General features: G+C 35.5%; 1 protein-coding gene across 23 annotated transcripts in view; it reads left to right on the top strand.

Moving 5' to 3' along the window:
- The window catches only part of FUT8 (fucosyltransferase 8), a 282,852-nt gene that overhangs the window by 88,823 nt on the left and 178,023 nt on the right, over window positions 1–16,006 (top strand). For 7 of the 23 annotated variants that reach the window (XM_057318417.1, XM_057318408.1, XM_057318413.1 and 4 more), the window contains exons 2-3: window positions 9,540–9,629; window positions 14,914–15,017. The exons of 8 other annotated variants lie outside the window; for them this stretch is intronic. Coding sequence is in view for 4 of the 15 variants with exons in the window: in XM_057318423.1 (XP_057174406.1) it covers window positions 5,822–5,868; window positions 9,540–9,629 (137 nt within the window). In the remaining 11 variants the exon portion in view is untranslated. Of the gene's footprint in view, window positions 1–5,712; window positions 5,869–9,539; window positions 9,630–14,913; window positions 15,018–16,006 lie in introns of those variants that run through there. 8 more of the 23 variants (XM_057318424.1, XM_057318426.1, XM_057318425.1 and 5 more) reach the window with 2 other exon arrangements.

Raw genomic sequence — 16,006 nt, 5'->3', positions numbered from 1 at the left:
ATCAGTGTGTATTTTATACTTACAGAGTTTCTCAATTCAAATTAGCCATATTTCACATGCTGAATGGCCACATCTGGCTACTGACTACCTTACTTGACAGTGCATTTTTGTACCATTAAAAGATAAAAGATTGATTTTTCTTGTTATGTTCATAAACATTTCTGATTGAATTATAGATAGATGGTTTATTCTCCCTCTGTATATAGCACACAAAGAGTGGAGGTTGACCTGGGGCCAAAAAGGCATCACTCACTATTCAGTTGTGTCTAGAGAATCTGCTCAGGAGGGGAATATATTTTTAATATTTAGTAAGAAGGGTTGGGGAAAGATTTACCAAATGTTTAGGCTTCCTGCTGTTTGAGGTTTTGTAGGTGCTATATAGAGGGACTTCCAGGGGACTCCAGAGAACTTCTGGAGCTCTGGTTTTATATAAAGACTGCAGTGCTTTTTCTGTAGACAGAGCTGTGGAGGAGAAGTACACAGTTCTTACTCTTAAAATATGGTGTTTGTTAGTTAGGGCTTTGTGCCTCTGCCTGGAACCCTTTACAACCTCATTAATTTGCTTTTTGTGGAATTTAATGTTTAAGGTATATTCCTCAGGCAGGAATTTCTAAATCTGTCTTTTCCTCAAAAAAAAAAAAAAAAAAAAAAAGAAGGATATACCTTATTAAACTTACCACTTAAAAATGACAATAAATCTTTCATAATTGGGGAGCCTGGGTGGCTCAGTCTGTTAAGTGTCTACCTTCTGCTCGGGTCATGATCCCAGAGTTCTGGAATCGAGCCCCACATTATAGGGGCTCGCTTCTCCCTCTCCTCCCCGCTTGTGCTCTCTTTCACTATCTGTGCTCTCTCTCAAATAAATACATAAAATCTTTAAAAAAAATAAATCTTTCATAATTGTAAAAGTGTAATATGCATTCTTTGTAAAAATTTAGATAGTAGAGATACCTATTTTTATGTGTGTTAATCAGCAGATCTCCAGGAGTTCCTGCGTTATCACTTTGGCTTCTTCCTGTAGTACTGGGGTTCCTTGAGATCTGTAGCATTCCAGTGAATCAGAACCTTTTTGGTTTGTATGGGAGAGGTATTATCTCCTTAAAGGAGAGGGTGAGCAAATGGGAGATATGTGTTCTCCCTGGCTGAGTTATTTTTTTATATTGTACTGTATTATGTATCATATTTTATATTTAGCTAAGAGCTTAATTTTAATGCATTTAATTAAAAATCTTTCTAGAGAGTTATCTACAAATTGTAAGGTTTATAAAACTAAATAAAAGCCATAAGATTTATACTAACTTGTTGAGAGTTATCAGTTAAAATATAAGTTCTGCTCTGTGCAATTTAAACAGAATAGAATGTGCTTTTATCATTAGTAATTTCTTTTTTATAATTTGTAGTTTTGGTGGCATGCGGATGTTATCAGTGTATACATATCTTTTTGCATGACTAATTGTGTTTTATTGGTTATGAATGTAGTTTAAGTGGGGGAGGTTTGTGGAAATAAGTGCTTACCGTTTTAGAGGTAGTTGTTTGGAACAGGCAAGCTAGAAATGGGAGAAAGAAAATGATGGCCATTTGGGAGGCACTGAGAGGAGTGGAAAACAGATGCTTTGAGAAGAGGTCCAGAATGTTTTAAAAAATAAATGATTCATACAAAAAACTTAATCATTAGGAACATAAGCAGATTTTACAAAGTTTGAGTAGAAAGCATCATGAAGGAGAACTTTGAATTGCATATTTATTATGTTCATGTTTTGTGTGGATGAGATATAGAAGTCTCCTGGTTGCTTTGAATTCATCACCTTGTAGCTTCTTATACTCTTAACTAAGGATTACAACCCTTCGTTGTGGGAAGTCATGAGACGGTTTGTAATCTTTTTGAGTTAAACAGCTTAATGACTTAGACTGGATTTCATTTACCTGTCTATTCATATTGTCTGCTGGAATGTTAGCAGTCATACCCTCATCGTGGAGTTACTGCTAATTTGTAAAGTGCTGTGAAAACATTAAATACTCTTTAAATATCAAGTATTAAATTTATCAGAACATTCCTTAATATAAAGTAGTTCACTCATTAATCCATACTTAATTTTGGTTATCATAATGAATAAAGCTGCTGTAAACATCCATATGCAGAGTTTTGTGTGAATATTAGTTTCAGCTAGCAGCTAGTTTAATGAGCATTTATTTATCTTAGCCAGAAACTGTTAGTAGACTACATGCAATATATCATTTAATTCTTGTATCTGTAATATTATATAAAGTTCATGCCATAATAATATATGTCCAACAACTGGTTGCTATTATTTTTTTCTCTGTGTTAGTTCCAAGGATGTAGTTTAATCAGAAGTCAAAGCTCTTAAGATGAGGGATAGGAGTGGGTAGTCTGATCAGACCTAAAGGACTTGTAGGGAAGTTGAGAGTGGTTTGAAGGTGAAGCGTAATTCAAGGATAATCTGCATCATAATTACTTAGGAAGCTTGTTAAAATGTATAGTTTTGGGTTCATCTTAGAAAGTCAGACTTTATGATTCAGAATCTCTGGTCATGGGCCCACCCTACAATTTTATGGGCTTAATATGTAATACTAATTCACAATGAAGTTGAGAATCATCTTTTTAAGTTTATTCTTCCTGATGAAAAAATGATTCAAATGATTTTTAAATAGTTATTTTTCTTTGATACAATAAGTTTTCTTTTTTATTGGTGATGGAGGTAGTAATTTTTTTTTCATTTAAATTTTACTCATGATGTATAATAAATATGATTTTTCTGTGTTATGAGGGTAGGAGTAGTGATTAGTCATTCGACTCATATTTAGTAAATATAACTTATTTGAGGTATATTTTACTTTGTTGTAAATAGATCATATTTTACTTTATTATTCAAATAATGTAGTCTTTTGGAATAGGGTAGCAAAGGAAGGTAGACTGAGAACACATGCTATTATGAAGATAGGTGGACCTATGAAGAGAGTGATTTTCTGGTTTTAACTAGAAGGAAAAAATAACTACAAATAATTTACATAAGTAATATGGATTATTAAAGCCTGATGGAAATTTTCAAGGAGTTTTGGTATGGGTAATTTTGTTAGTCATATTAGTTAATGAAAAGAGTCATATCAGGAATACTCCGCTTCTGTGTTTTTTGACAGTTGCTTTGCCTCTTAAAAACATGCTTCTTTTGGGTTTTGTCAGCGTTGGCTTCCTGAGACTCTGACTCCATTCTTTGGGAAATCAGGTTGCATCCCTACTGTGGACATGGACATTAGCTTTCTTTTTTTCTTTCTTTCTTTCTTTTTTTTTTTTCCTTGAGAGAAAGAGAGAGGGGAAGGGAGGGGAGGGTGGTGAGGGAGAGGGAGAGAATCTTAAGCAGACTCCATGCATCGAGTACAGTATTCTATCTCATGACTCCAAGATCATGACATGAGCTGAAATCAAGAGTTGGACCCTTAATTGACTGAGCCGCCAGGCTCCCTGGACCTCAGTTTTCTTAGATTCTTCAGGTAAAACCTCACCCAAAGGAACCAATGACTTGCTTCAAGTCATAGTTTTATACTTAGGTGTTTAGAGGAGTGTATTTCAGTGAGTCTTTGCTTTGGTATTTTTAGTCTTCAAATCTTTCTGGTTCTAGCATCCACTTTAATAGCTCTTATGGGTTAAGCAACTCTATTTTTAATATCTATAGTTTTGTTCATTCTCAGCAACTGGGTCACCAGAGCTTTGTCATTGTTAATGAAAAAGGTACTGCATACTTTTTTATTTTTTTAGGACTGAATGAAGTTGCTTGGTCTGAATGAATTTAAGTCATCTTAGAAATTGTTGCTTTGCTTTAAATACTCATAGGATATAATTTTACATATTTTAAATTCAATCCATTTGCTGGTAAATTACATTATTTACCTTTGAGAACTTTGGCTATTCTATCATGCTATTTAGAATTCTCATGAATTATTACAACTTACTAGTAGACCTTAAACTAATAGCCTCTGACTTCTTTAAAAGTTGTCTTCAGTATTTTCAAAAGTAACATTTGGGTCTTACTGGGACTGAAATTTTTACTTCTGTTATGACAGAAGCAGAGAGTGGACCTTTTGAGAAGTTAGGAGCAGTGTAGTACAGAAGAGAAAAATCAGTGAATTTATGTCATATCTGTTTCATTGTGAAAAATAATCATAGCCTTTCATAATTTACTTTTCTGAGGGTGGTGGTAATAGTGGTGGTAGGAGCAGTTATAGGGGTGAATTAAGGAGGCACTGAGGAGAATATATCTCCTAATATGGGCTTTCAGTTGTTTCCCAAATGTAGATAGCAAAGTGATTATTACCAAAATTTTTTCCATGGGATAGTCTCACATGCAATATTTTATCCTAAAATATTGACGGTGTTGGCATTATAAGCAACCTCCTGAGTTATTGTCCTCTCTGTCATGTTCCTCTCTGTTTTAAGTGCAGGCCACAGACTCATAACAGTGTTGATGTAACTATAGCACTATTATAACTCTGTTGATCCTTTTTTTTTTTAAACCAGAGAAAAGCACACTGATTTTTTTCCTTTACTCTTATAGTGTTATTACCTATAATTATACTTTTCTCCTGAATGTTTCGGGATGGTATTGGTAAATAATAAGTATTATTTTATGGTTAAGTTTAAGCTAAGGCTATCTGAGTTCAATTCTCAGCTTTGCCACTTACTAATTGTATGACCTGAGGCGAGCTATTTATTTTATATAACTTTGCCTGAGTTTTCTTATCTGTAAAACAGGGATTGTAAAATTATCTACTTTATAGCCATATGTTGAGGATTAAATCATTTTGTAAAGAACAATGCCTACAAATTGTATAGGCTGAATAAATATTAGTTATTATTAAATATTATTAAAAGTTATTCACTTACTAAAATTGTATTCTTAGTAAACTCTAGTAGACTTTAAAAGTAAAAACATTTAGGGGTGCCTGACTGGCTAAGTTGGGGGAGCATGCGTGAGTTCAAGCCCCAGGTTTGGTGTAGAGGTTACTTAAAAAAAAAAAAAGTAAAACTGTTTAAAACTTAAAAAAAATTCAACTTAGTTATTTTTAGGTTGGAGTTTGGACATACAAACTCTCAAACCCTTTTCATACTGTTACAGAATGATGTTTTTTTTCAAACTTTAATGTGCATACAGATTATTCAGGGATCTTGTTAGATCTTAGTAAGACAGGAGAAGCTCCCTGTTTAATAAGCTCCACTGGTAATCTGGATGTAGCTAAGTCCTTGACCGTACCTTGAGTATTAAAGTTATGGAATGTTCCAATAAGCGGTTCTCAGTCCCTCTGTGAGTACTTTATAAACACTTGAGTGTTTGTTTTTTTTTAAGATTTTATTTTTAAGTTATCTCTATACCCAATGAAGGATTCAACTCACAACTGCGAGAGCAAGAGTCACACACTCTACTGACTGAGCCAGCCAGGTGCCCCTGGTTTTTTTTTTGTTTCGTTTTGTTTTTGTTTTTAATATGCCTAGGCTCCATCTCAGACCAGTTAAATCAGATCTCTGGCATTGTGTTCTGAGCATCGTCATCATTACTACTATTTTATTATTTTTGTAAAAAATGTTACAATTCATTCTCATGTGTAAACAGCATTAAGAGCTACTATATTAGTGATTCAAAGGAGAGTCAGTAAGCTAAGAAGCTCCATTTCATGTCTTCCTTTATCTCCTATCATTTGAAGCATCTGTAGGGAGGATGAAGCACAGCTGGTTAGAGCTCTTTAACTGGAAGGCAGCTAACATCCTGAAGTTTTCTTTTACTGGCCTGGACTAAGAAGTGTGACTCCTTGAATGTCTCCTCATGCATCCTATTGCTTGTTGCTTTCATCATTTTTTTGGTAATTTCTTTGACCTCTCCCTAATTTGTCAATGGCCTCCTGAAAGTATGATAAGTCAAACTCAGTATAAAACTACTTTAATAAAACAACAATGCCAGAGGCAAAAGAATGAATTCCTTCCACTTCTTAAATTTTGTGATTTTTATTATGGAAAGTGGAAAACTATATTTGTTTTAGACTTTTTATTGGCCTTTTCTTTATATTTCTGGGGACTAAAATGTGTTTTCTTTCTGTCGATATTTTTTCAATATATTACTTTCTTTTTTTTTAAAAGATTTTATTTATTTATTTGACACAGAGAGAGAGTGTGTGTGCACACACAAGGGGCGGGGAGGTGCCAGGCAGAGGGAGAGGGAGAAGCAGGCTCCTGGCTGAGCAGGGAGCCCGATGCGGGGCTTGGTCCCAGGAGGATGGGATCATGACCTGAGCTGAAGGCAGACATGTAACCAACTGAACCGCCCAGGCGCCCCCAGTATATTACTTTCTTAAGTTGTGTTTCCTCATCTTTTTCAACCATGCTTCTTGCATCCATTTCCCATCTTGCACCAATTTTGGGGGTGAGGCAGTAAATATTAGACTATCACGTTTTCAGAAAATAGTTTTCCAAAGTCATTGTGATCATGCTGGATTTTATTCTATGTAGCCATGATGTAACAGTTAAAATCTGGACAGGGAAACAATGTACACTAGATCTTTCTGCCAAGAAAATTTAATATAGTGAATGGATTGTACAGGTGTGGGAGGGTTAAAAAAGCAAAAGGGGAACACTGGAGTAATACAGAGACAATAATTGCAGAAAGCCACAACCATCAATACTAGGAGAACAAAAAAGGGCTTAGGAGTAGAGTTGGGGCTCAAAACCTCTGGAGGGAGTACTGCCTGGCTGCTGCTGCTGCTATTTCTGAGAGCGCTGGAAAAATTGGTGGCTGTCACCAACTGCTCCTGCTGGAGTAGAGGGCCTATCCTGGGGCAGTGCTGACTGGAAAAAGCAAGTTTCTCCTTCTAGTGCCCTTTTGGCAGTGTGAGGAAGCTGGCTGGCAAAAGAGAAAAGTAGTTTCCAGAGTTCTATTTTCAGCATCACTATGCTGAGTATTAAAGGGTGGATTTGGAGCTAAAAGACAATAGCTGAATAATGAGCACATGCAGCTTTCTTCCCTTCTGGTTACATGACGGCATGGGCTTTTGGTCTCTTGGTCTCTTTCATAGCTACTGGGACTCCTGCATGCTCTTAGAGTCTAGGATTTAGAATGAAAGTTGTTATTAAATTAACTTGTCTAGTTAATGTGATTCAGGGGCATGAGATGGGACCACCTGCTCTAAGATAACTCTGTCACAGCCTTTCTTGGGCTCTGAGATTTAATTATTAGATAGTAATTCCTTTGGCTCTTAAGAGGTTTCTGTTTTTCAAGATCCCTTATTTAAAATACAAAACTTGGAAAGTCTTGTGGCTCAGTAGGTTAAGCATCTGACTTTAAAAAGTAAAAATATTTAGGGGTGCCTGACTGGCTCAGTTGGGATCAAGCCCTGTGTTAGGCTCCCTGCTCAACGGGGAGTCTGTTTGTCTCTCTGCCCCTTCTCCTGTTCATACTCTCTCTCTCTCAAATAAATAAATAAAATATTAAATAAAATACAAAGATTTGGGAGGAATAATGATGCTTTAAACCAGAGGTTAAAAATTGATTGCTTATTGGCCAAACAATGGCCTGCAGTAAGAACCAGTCTTTGAACAGATTATACCTTCTTTCTCATTCTAATATTCTTCTTCCTGCAGAGATTCTCAAATATTAATATGTATGTGCATTATTTGGGGATTGTTCAAATGCAGATTCTGATTCAGTCTGTCCCTGGATAGGGCCTGAGTTTCCGCATTTCTAACAAGCTCCAGTGGGAGGCTAAAGCTACTGGTCCCTACCTTAGACTTTTCTTCTCCCTTTGCTGCTTTGAAAACCACTGGTCTGGCTTGTATCTGCTGTTGGACCTGGGTTTGAGTGGTTGATTGGTGAGTGATCACAAAGGAAAAGTTTCTTGCAAGCTTAACTTTGTAGAAATATTTTAAGCAATCTTAATAGATTTATAGCTGTTTCTTTCCAGGTAGAACCAGAAGGGCGTATGCCTCTGAATAGGTTGAATTTTTGTCCATAATTTTGTTTGACTGCATTGTCTGCTCTGGATGCAGAGGCATGTCTATCACTTGTAGTTTTCCTGGGTTCTTTGCATAATTGCATACATGTTTAAGAGGAACTGACTAATGGGAGATAGGAAGGAGGACAATTAATAAATTCATGCATGAGATATCGTGCCTTCATTAGAGCCATTATTCTTGATTAAATAGAGCTATCTATGGATTTCAAAAATTGAATTTGGTTTGAATTTCATACTAATTGCATTTCCCCACTTTTGACACTTGCATATACTTAAACTTGTCATCAAAGTGTAGGGTCTTGCCTTGAGCCAAGTAAATGATATCCTTTATTTTTATTTTTTTGAAGATTTTATTTATTTATTTGAGAGAGAGTGCAGAGGGGCAGGGCAGAGGGAGAGGAGGGAGAAGCTCAAGCAGACTCCGTGTTAAGTGTGGAGCCAGATCCCACACACCTGAGATTAGGACCTGAGCTGAAATCAAGAGTCAGACACTCAGCAGACAGTGCCACCCAGGTGCCCCAAATAAATGGTAGTTTATCTTAATGGACCTTTGAAGCCAGCCCAAATTTATGAAGTTGTTAATTGTTCTTTACATTTGGATTTTACTTTACCAAGCCATACCTAGTTACATGTGTAAAACATTAATCTTTTATTCAGTTGCCATTCTTCAAGATTCTTTCTCTGCAGGCTCCTCATCCCCATTCCTGGATCTTTCCTTTTTTTCTTTACAGACTTAGATTTTCAAAGATACTATGTACTTTGTTTTTGTCTGATATGAATATTATCCTTAAATTTTTAATTCAGGCTATGGATGATAATTCAGACTATGAATAGAGAAATAATTGGCCCCTTTATCAGCTGAGGTGAAAAGAGTTAAAATGAAAGTTAAGGATTTAGGGGATTCCTACAAAAAAGAAGGGTGAAAAAGCTCAGTTTTAGGATCCTAAACAAAGCATTTTGATTGGCATATAGAGACCCTTGCATGTACATAAACGCCCATATTTGAATATTTATAGAAGATAATCTGTCAAAATTACTGTTATTTTAATTTGCCAAGCTTGGCTGATTGCTGCAGTTGGATGTTAGTTGAATTCTAGATGAGGAACTGTAAATATGATCTAGCGTGAAACATGTTTTTTGTCCTTGAAGCTGTTTGAATATCCCCCCTCCCCTGTTTTTGTGGGTTTTTTGTTGTTGTTGTTTTTTAGTGAGCCTTTTTGTATAGTTGAACTTCCATGTTCTTTGTTAGGGGAAAAAAAATTAAAGTAGTGTGAGAACAGTAAATATTTAAAAAAAAATTTTAGTTGGAAAAAAATTTATTCACATTTAGTGATCAGGAATGTTTAAATATTTTTAACTGTTTGTTCAGTCTTCAAAGGAGCTGTCTGTAGAGATTTCAAACTTAGGGACGTGTATCTCATCTGAATGGCCTGTGAGGTTTTATGTGAGATATGTTTCATGTTAACAACAAAGAAAATGTATAATTGTAGATAATTAATGTTACCCCCTTCTTTTCTCATTTTGAACAGTGATAATTTTAGTGACCGAGATTCAAGCAATAATATCTTCCTTTGGAAATACCATGTGGTTTTGTCAGCTTATGTTCTAGTGGAAGGAAGGTAAGCCATTTTTCACAGTTAATATTAAAATAACTTTATTAATAAATCAAATTTTTCTCTTTAAAAGTTAGGAAATCCTTTTCTCTTTAGGTAGGTAGTGTTCCTTCACCCAGAAAACACTATATTATTTATTGATGCTCTATCACTTTTCCTCAAAAGATTCTACTAATACTACATTATTTCAGCTCTGGAGATAATCAGTGATTTTCTAAAAATCACGTGACTTTTTTTGGAGCAGGAGTACCATGTGTGCTGTATCTGCTAGGCTATCTTGTCTCTTAGCCATTTTTACCTGGATAGTTTATTTTTACAAATATGTAACCACTTGACATGGTGAGAGAGTCATAATTTTTGTTTTTGTTTTTTTGCTTTTGATGTTTTCATTTATACCTTGTGAACTGACATAATTGGCTCCATTTTTATTGGTTATTACTTTAGCTAGAAACAATGCCAATTACTGAGTCTTAGTTGTAGTTAATACTGACTTTGTTTTGGGATTGCAAGAATGTGAGGTCTCAAGAATATATTTTATGTTTAGCAAATTAAGAATGGAACTTTTAGAACATTCTTTTCTATCTTTCACAAGCATCCATCTTCATTCTCATTTGACAACCTCTTTTTGGGTCGATTAATCTTTTTTCTAGGAGCTTTAATATATGTGTGTGTGTGTGTGTGTATGTGTATACTTTTTTTTTAAGCTTGTTACTGTAGTCACTTTTCCCAATACTTTTTGTGACCATCCCCAAATCATTTCCTATGTATTTCACCCTAATTCCTCATTATCCTTGTAGGAAAGTATTTGTCCAGCTTTTTAGCTCTCCTCTGGCTGAAGTGCAACATTATTAATAATTCTTTAAGATGTTACCCTTGTTCCTAATTTTATAATGGTTCACCATCTGTTCAATATATTAAGGGTTCAGAAATGTCTGTTGTACCTAATACATTACAGATGTGGAAATAATAATAATAAAATACAGTTACATTTATGTGAAGTGAAGATACTGCTAGTATGTTCCCTTGGGTTTGGTTATTCTGACATTTTTGCAATGTTTGGGGACTTATTTGCAACATGCTTTCAAATTTCTTAAGGTGAATTAGATATTTTCATCTTATTTAACCAGCATGCCTTTGATTAAGTATGTTAAAACAAAGTTGAATAAAATTTAAGTAAATAATGTAAAGAGTAATGAGCTTTTTTACAGTGTAATTTGGAAAAAAATTTAGCTGTATTTCTTGTTATAAGAACAGCAGACAGCACTATACAGTGGACTCCAATTTTCTAAGTAAATTAATTTTGATAAAGGTTAATTCCACAGCAGTAGCAAATGTTGGGATTGGCATCCAAATGTCAAATTCACATACAAATTCCAGGTTTTTACTGATTTTTTTTTTCCTCCAGAGGAAGAATATGAAAACTTAAGTTTGTTTAGAAGGTATTCTAATTCTATTTTAAGAATTAAGAAATAGGCTTTATTTTTCTGCAAACTGAGCAGCAAAGATACCAGTGAATTGCAGTTTTTACTGATAGATTTTTTTTTTTTAAAGCCCCTGTGGATATCTAATATTTAGGTCTTTATTTAGGAACTATTTTAGTTTGTAATAATAATGCAGGATCTAAATGATCCCTATAATTTTTGATTATATATGTGTTTTCATTGCCTCAGAAAGAAAGGGTAGAGTGTATTGTTTAATAATTTGCATTTTGGTATTACTTATAGGGTGAACTCTGATCAGTCATATTTTAGGTAATTTATATGCCGTTGAGACAAATTCAGATCTGTAGTTTTCCTCTCTCCTTAGTAGCATAAGTGTGTTATATGTCACTTTATCAATTAGTAAAATGTGAAGGTAAAAATTGAAAATGGAGATTTTTCAGAGGTTTTTGGTTTGGCATGTAAGTTACCACTCTATCCTAACAGTAAGTAAGAAACTGAACAATCTGAAAAATCTTTCAACTTTTCTTAGATTTTTCATAGAGGTGAGGTCACAGGGAAAGCAGGTATCCCCAGATTGGACAGACAGGCAAATACAGAGAATGACAACTTATTCTAACAGAGCATAGGAGCAGAGACCTTTTAAGGGAACCAGTATTGGGTAGGAAAAAAACCTAAAATGTAATTAACGAATTGCTAGAGGCTCAGTGTGGACAAGTCTGAGGTAGAAACTCCAGGGGGGCCCAAGTATAGGAATCCCACACTTTCATGGATTTACCTCTAGCTCTACCATGTCTTCACAGTGAGCATTAGAAAAAAATGCCCTGATACTTCCTACAGGGGAGGGGGAAAGCAATCATTTTGAAATGCGCCAAGGCATTCTGTTTTTCTCAACAATATTTGCCCCAAAGAAAACTTATTTCATCAGTATCTAACCTTTTAAGGTATTATCAGAGCCTAACTGACCTGGAGGAAGGGGAATACCCAACTCTAGCCTGTTTTAGCCTTCCGTGTAGGGGAAGAGAAATGTCCAATTCCAGCCATTCTGTTCCTCCTCTAGCCATCCTCTTTGACCTAAGGGGTGTGTGTGTGTGTGTGTGTGTGTGTGTGTGTGACTGGGTTGGGGGCGGGAAGAGGTGCAGGAGGACTGAGAAGAACTTGCGAAGATCATAACTTGGGAGTGCAGACTCACTAAAAGACAGAGACCTAATCATGGGACTATATAGAACACTTCTCCTACCCCACATTACTAAATGCCTGTTTGCCACAGTTCCTTTTATCCAGTGCATCATGTCTGGCTTCCAACAAAAAAAATTATAAGGCATGATAAAAGCAGAAAGCATAGTTCACAGAGATAGAGCAAGCATCAGAATCAGACTTAAACATAGCAGGGATATTGGAATGATTAGACCAGGAATTTAAAACAATAATGACTAATATGCCAAGGGCTCTAATGAAGAAAATAGACAACGTGCAAGAACAGATGGATAATGTAAGTAGAAAGATGAAATTCTAAGAAAGAAAAAGAAATGCTAGAAATAAAAAAATATTGTAACAGAAATGAAGAATGCCTTTGATGGGCTTATTAGGAGACCGAACATGGCTGAGGAAAGAATCTCTCTGAGCTTGAGGATATGTCAGTAGGAACTTATAAAATTAAAAAGCAAAGAGGGGCACTTGGGTGGCATAGTTGGTTGAGTATCCAACTCTTGGTTTCTGCTCAGGTCGTGATCTTGGAGTCATGGGATCAGGCCCTTTGTCGGGCTCTGTGCTCAGAGTGGAGTCTGCTTGAGGCTCTCCACTGCCCCTCCTCATCATGCTCTCTAAAATATATAGATAAATCTTAAAAAAGAAAAAAAAATGATTAAAAAAGCTAAGAGAAAAGAGCTTGAAAAAAAAGTTAAAAAATAACCAAGGACTGTGGGGCAATTTCAAAAGGTATAATATATGCATAACGGGAATACCAGAAGGAGAGGAAGGAGAAAAAGGAACAGAGAAAATATTTGAAGCAATAATGATGGAGTATTTCACCAAATTAATGTTAGGGTCCAAACCACAGATCCAGGAAGTTTGGAGAACACCAGGCAGGGTAAGTGTCCCCAAAACCTCACCTGGGCATATCATATTCAAGCTGCAAAAAATCAAACAGGAAGTAATCTTGAAAGAAGCCAGAGGGGAAGAAACACCTCATCTATAGAGAAGCAAAGGTAAGAATTACATCGGACTTCTCTTCAGAAATCATGCAAGCAAGAAGAGAGTAGAGTGGAATATTTGAAGTGTTGGGAGAAAAATCCAACAATCTAGAATTCTGTATCCTACTAAATTATCCTTAAAAGAGAAGGAGACTGAAGACTTTCTCAGATAACAAAAATGTAGAAAATTTGTTGCTAGTGTGCTCGCCTTTTAAGACACATTAAAAGAAGTTCTTCAGAGAAGGAAAATTGTGTAGGCCAGAAACTTGGATCTACATTAAAAAAGGGAAGAACATTAGAGAAAGATTAGGTGAAGGGAAATAACTTTTGAATAACTTGAAAATGATTTTTATTTTTCTTATTCTTAACTGATCTAACAGATAACATAATTTGTTTAAAATAATAATATCAACAATGTATTCAATGAGTGTAGCTTAAAAATAAGTGAAATGAATGACAGCAATGATACAAGGGGCGGGAAGGAGGAATTAAGAATATTCTATTATAAGGTACTTGTACTTCACTACTCATGAAGTAGACTTGGATTAGTTGTACATGTATAATATGAACTCCAGGGCAACAGTTAAAGAAAGTGAAAAAAGAAGTATAATTGACATGCTAAGAAGGGAGAGAAAATGGAATCTCATAAAATCCTCAATTAAAACCATAAAAGAAAAAGAGTGGAAGATATAAACAGGAACAAAGAACAAAGGCATTGAAAAGAAAACAGAAACAATACGGTGGATATCAATCCAGGTGTATCAGTAATTAGTTTCAATCCAGGTGTATCAGTAATTAGTTTACATGCTAGTGGTCTATATATACTCAGTTAAAAGAGACCATCAGAGTGGATCAAAAGACAAGACTCAACTATATGGTGTTGACAGAAATCCACTTTAAATGTGGAGACACATACAGAATAAAAATAAAAAGATGGGGAAGGATATACCATATGAACACTAATCAAAGGATATACCATATGAACACTAATCAAAAGAAAGCTGGAGTAGCTATGTTAACTTCAGACAGAGAGCAGACTTCAGAGCAAGGAAGATCTTCAAGTATAAACAGGAGCATTATATAATGACAACTGGGTTAATTCTTTAGGAAGACATAATCCTTAATGTGTATGCATCAAAATATGTGAGGCAAAAACTGAGAGAATTGCAAAAAGAAATAGATGAATCCACTACTATAGTTGGGTATCTCAACACTCTTGTCTTAAAAATGGACAGATCTAGCAGGCAGAAAATCAGTGAGGACATATTTGAACTCAACGGCACCATCAATCAAGCAGATATGCTTGAGATTTGTAGATTACTTCATCCAGCAACAGCAGAATACACATTCCTCTCAAGAATGAAAATGGTGGGGGTGCTTGGGTGATTAAGTCGGTTAAGTGTCCTCTTGGTTTTGGCACAGGTCATGATCTCAGAGTTGTGAGATCAAGTCCCACCTTGGGCTCTGCTCAGTGGGGAGTTTGCTTGAGATTCTTTCGCTCTCCTTCCCCTAGTGCTCCCTCCCCCTGTGCTTCTCCCCCTGTTCATGCACACACTCTCTTTCAAATAAATAAACAAAATCTTAAAAAAGAAAAGGAATGAAAATGGTATTATTCAGAAACTTCAGAGTTCATTTCAGACTTTAATTTGTTTCCTGTAGGATTTGCATCATAAGCGAGATCAGAGAAAAGAAAGATGAGGACTCATTTTAAAAAATACAACAAATTATCACCTGCCTCCCCTCTACCTCTTACATATTCTAGGGTAAGAATTTTAGAACTTTGATTTTATTGTGATACTTACACATTTTTCTGGCCTCAAGTTTGGTATAATGAATGAGTGTATGTGAATTTCATGCTTTTAGAAATGAAACCTACCTGGCACTCTCTCATTCATTAGCTACCAGGAATATTTCATACTACTGTTTGGTTCCATGTAGCAAAATTTGGAAATTACTCTGAAATATGAATCCTTCATGCCTTGGCCAGTATTTGATAATTATTGACCTTTGATACTGAATAATAGAGCTCTAGATGTCTGACTGCCTTACTATTTTTTTTAGTAGATTTTGAGTAAGAACTGAAGCAGATGAGAAAGGACAGGTGAGAATTTATAAAGGAAGAGAATATTCCAGCTGAATTTTAGAAGGTTTTATAGGCTAGTAGAAGACAGATACTTTGAGTGATACATTGCCAAACTTCCTCGAGGAGAGATGAAAATGACTTAGGTTTGATTTTGTATTTGAAATGATGGTGTTTCTTTCCCATTCTGAGACCGGCTTTTTCTCCCTGCTCTTGCTGTCCTGTAGAGCCATGCTAGTGGGGAACAGGATCATAGGTTTAAATTAATGGAATGTAGGAGCATTGGGTAGAATGGGGAGTAGTATTTCACCTTCTTCCGTTAAAATTTAATACTCATTCTTTGTTGCTCAAAGTAGTGTTTCAAGAATTGGCACCTGGTTCAAGAGGGTCTGATTTTTAGGAAAGCTATTCTAATGACAAAAGGCGTTCAGTGTTTTCCTGTTGGATTATTGGATTAATATTGGGTTGACATCTATTTGCATGCTAAATGCTGTGTCATTGTTACCTTTTGTCTACCTGGTAGATTCATGATAGTGACCTTACAGGGATTACCAGCAGAGGTATCATTCTCTAAAGGAATTAGAATTCTTATTAAAATGGATTTGGTAAAATTCTTCCCTTTTCTATAGAAGAACAAATAAAACTGAAAACAGGGGCACCTGAGTGGCTCAG

The sequence above is a fragment of the Ursus arctos genome, unplaced genomic scaffold (genome assembly GCF_023065955.2).
Source record: "Ursus arctos isolate Adak ecotype North America unplaced genomic scaffold, UrsArc2.0 scaffold_25, whole genome shotgun sequence".
NCBI lineage: Eukaryota > Metazoa > Chordata > Mammalia > Carnivora > Ursidae > Ursus > Ursus arctos.
This window is presented reverse-complemented; position numbering and strand designations above follow the sequence as displayed.